This window comes from Solanum pennellii, chromosome 12, assembly GCF_001406875.1.
Source record: "Solanum pennellii chromosome 12, SPENNV200".
NCBI lineage: Eukaryota > Viridiplantae > Streptophyta > Magnoliopsida > Solanales > Solanaceae > Solanum > Solanum pennellii.
Window position 1 is genome coordinate 49,323,491 of NC_028648.1, and position 1,857 is coordinate 49,325,347.

The 1,857-nt window shown below is 39.8% G+C and overlaps 1 protein-coding gene across 1 annotated transcript; it reads left to right on the forward strand.

Annotated features, from left to right (window-relative positions):
- Positions 1 to 1,022: 1,022 nt before the first annotated feature.
- On the forward strand, positions 1,023 to 1,502 carry LOC107006317. The gene is made up of 2 exons (XM_015204899.1): positions 1,023 to 1,181; positions 1,263 to 1,502. Exons 1-2 carry the CDS (start codon positions 1,023 to 1,025, stop codon positions 1,500 to 1,502), a joined length of 399 nt encoding a protein of 132 aa, XP_015060385.1.
- The last annotated feature ends 355 nt before the right edge of the window (positions 1,503 to 1,857 follow it).

The following is a 1,857-nucleotide window of genomic DNA, read 5'->3' on the forward strand; positions in this document are numbered from 1 at the left end:
ATCAAGTTCAGGGAGAGTGGGCCATGAAGAATTTGAAAATTATACCTTATGTACAGTATGTACAGAAGTTGTGCAAAAGATTTCGCAAGATTGCGTTCAGACATACTCCCAGAATACAGAATGAGTTGGTTGATTCTCTCACCACCATCGCTTCTATGATTAAACATCGAGATATTGATTATATCGATCCTCTAGATATAGAGATGAAAGAACATCCATTCCATTGTTCGTATGTTGAAGCAGAACCAGACGGTTTGCCATGGTATTTCGATATAAAGAAGTATTTGGAGTTCGGGATTTATCCTGATGATGCTATGTCCAACCAGAAGAAGTCAATATGCCGTATGGCTCTCAATTTCTTTCTAAGTGGAGAAGTGTTGTACAAAAGGACCCCAGATTTAGGTCTCCTCAGATGTGTCGATGTTGCTGAAGCTGCGAAGCTGATTGAATATATACACGCTGGAGTTTGTGGCACACATATGAATGGGCTCACTTTGGCAAGAAAGATCCTTTGAGCTGGTTATTTCTGGATGACTATGGAGAATGATTATTGCAAGTTTGTGCAAAAATGTCATAAATGTCAAGTGCACCATGATTTGATCCCAGTGCCATCTCATGAACTTAATGCTATGAGTTCACCTTGGCCATTTGTAGCTTGGGGTATGGATTTCATCAATCCGATAGAGCCAACCGCTTTTAATGGAGACAGATTTAATTTGGTTGCCATTGATTATTTCACCAAGTGAGTGGAAGCAGCTTCTTACAAGTCGGTAACCAAGAAAGTTGTGGCTGATTTTGTTCGCAACAATCTGATATGCAGGTTTAGAGACCAGAATCTATCATTACTGATAATGGTGCTAATCTTAACAGTCACTTGATGAGAGATATATGTGAGCAATTTAAGATCACGTACCGAAACTCAACCGCTTATCGTCCTCTTATGAATGGACCGTAGGAGCCGCCGATAAGAATATCAAGAAATTTTGAGGAAAATGATTGACAATCATCGGGGTTGACACGAGATGTTGTCATATGCTTTATTGGGTTATCGGACGACTATCAGAACGTCGACTGGAGCTACCCCATACTTGCTAGTATATGGAACAACAATCATACCGGCTGAAGTGGAGATACCATCTTTGACAATTATTCAAGATGTTGAGTTTAGTAATGCTGAATGGGTTAGAAAGAGAATAGATTAGTTAACTTTGATTGACGAGAAGAGAATGGTTGCCGTTTTTCACGGTCAACTATATCGATAGAGAATGATTCGTGCTTTCCACAAAAGAGTCATAGCTAGAACTTTTGAAATTGGTCAGTTGGTCCTTAAGCACATTTTTCCTCATCAAGACGAGTACAAAGGAAAATTTGCACCAAACTGGCAAGGTCCTTACATGGTTCGTAAAAGTATTATATGGAGGTGCTCTGGTCCTGTCGGATATGGATGCACCGCATGGCCGAAACCAATCAACTCAGACGCTGTCAAGAGATACTACATGTGAAGCTTTAGTTTGCTTTTCTATTATTTCCTTGTAATCGTTCTATTTTTTTGTATTCCCTTTGTTTAAAATTTTTATCCCTTTGTAATGAACTATGTCTGACCTGAATTCTCAAGAATGAGATACGTAGTCAGCCTATGTTCGCCTCGGCACCTCTTTCATCCCTTTAAATATTTATTTGAATTTGAACTACGTTCGACCTGAACTCTCAAGAATGATATACGTAGGCGGTCTATTGTCGGTCTCGGTCGGTTTCTTTGTAAATGCCTTATTATTGTTAGCCTTGAGGGGAACTATGTTTGACCTGATTCCTGCCTCAAGGTGATATGTAGGCGCCACCAGGGTTCGGTAATATTTC

What these genes read in the sequence shown, in the direction of transcription:
- LOC107006317 (XM_015204899.1), top strand. Translation starts at nt 1,023, where the DNA reads ATGTTGTCATATGCTTTATTGGGTTATCGGACGACTATCAGAACGTCG. An exon ending in AGTTTAGTAATGCTGAATGG is followed by an intron (nt 1,182 to 1,262) that starts GTTAGAAAGAGA and finishes CTATATCGATAG; the next exon opens with AGAATGATTCGTGCTTTCCA.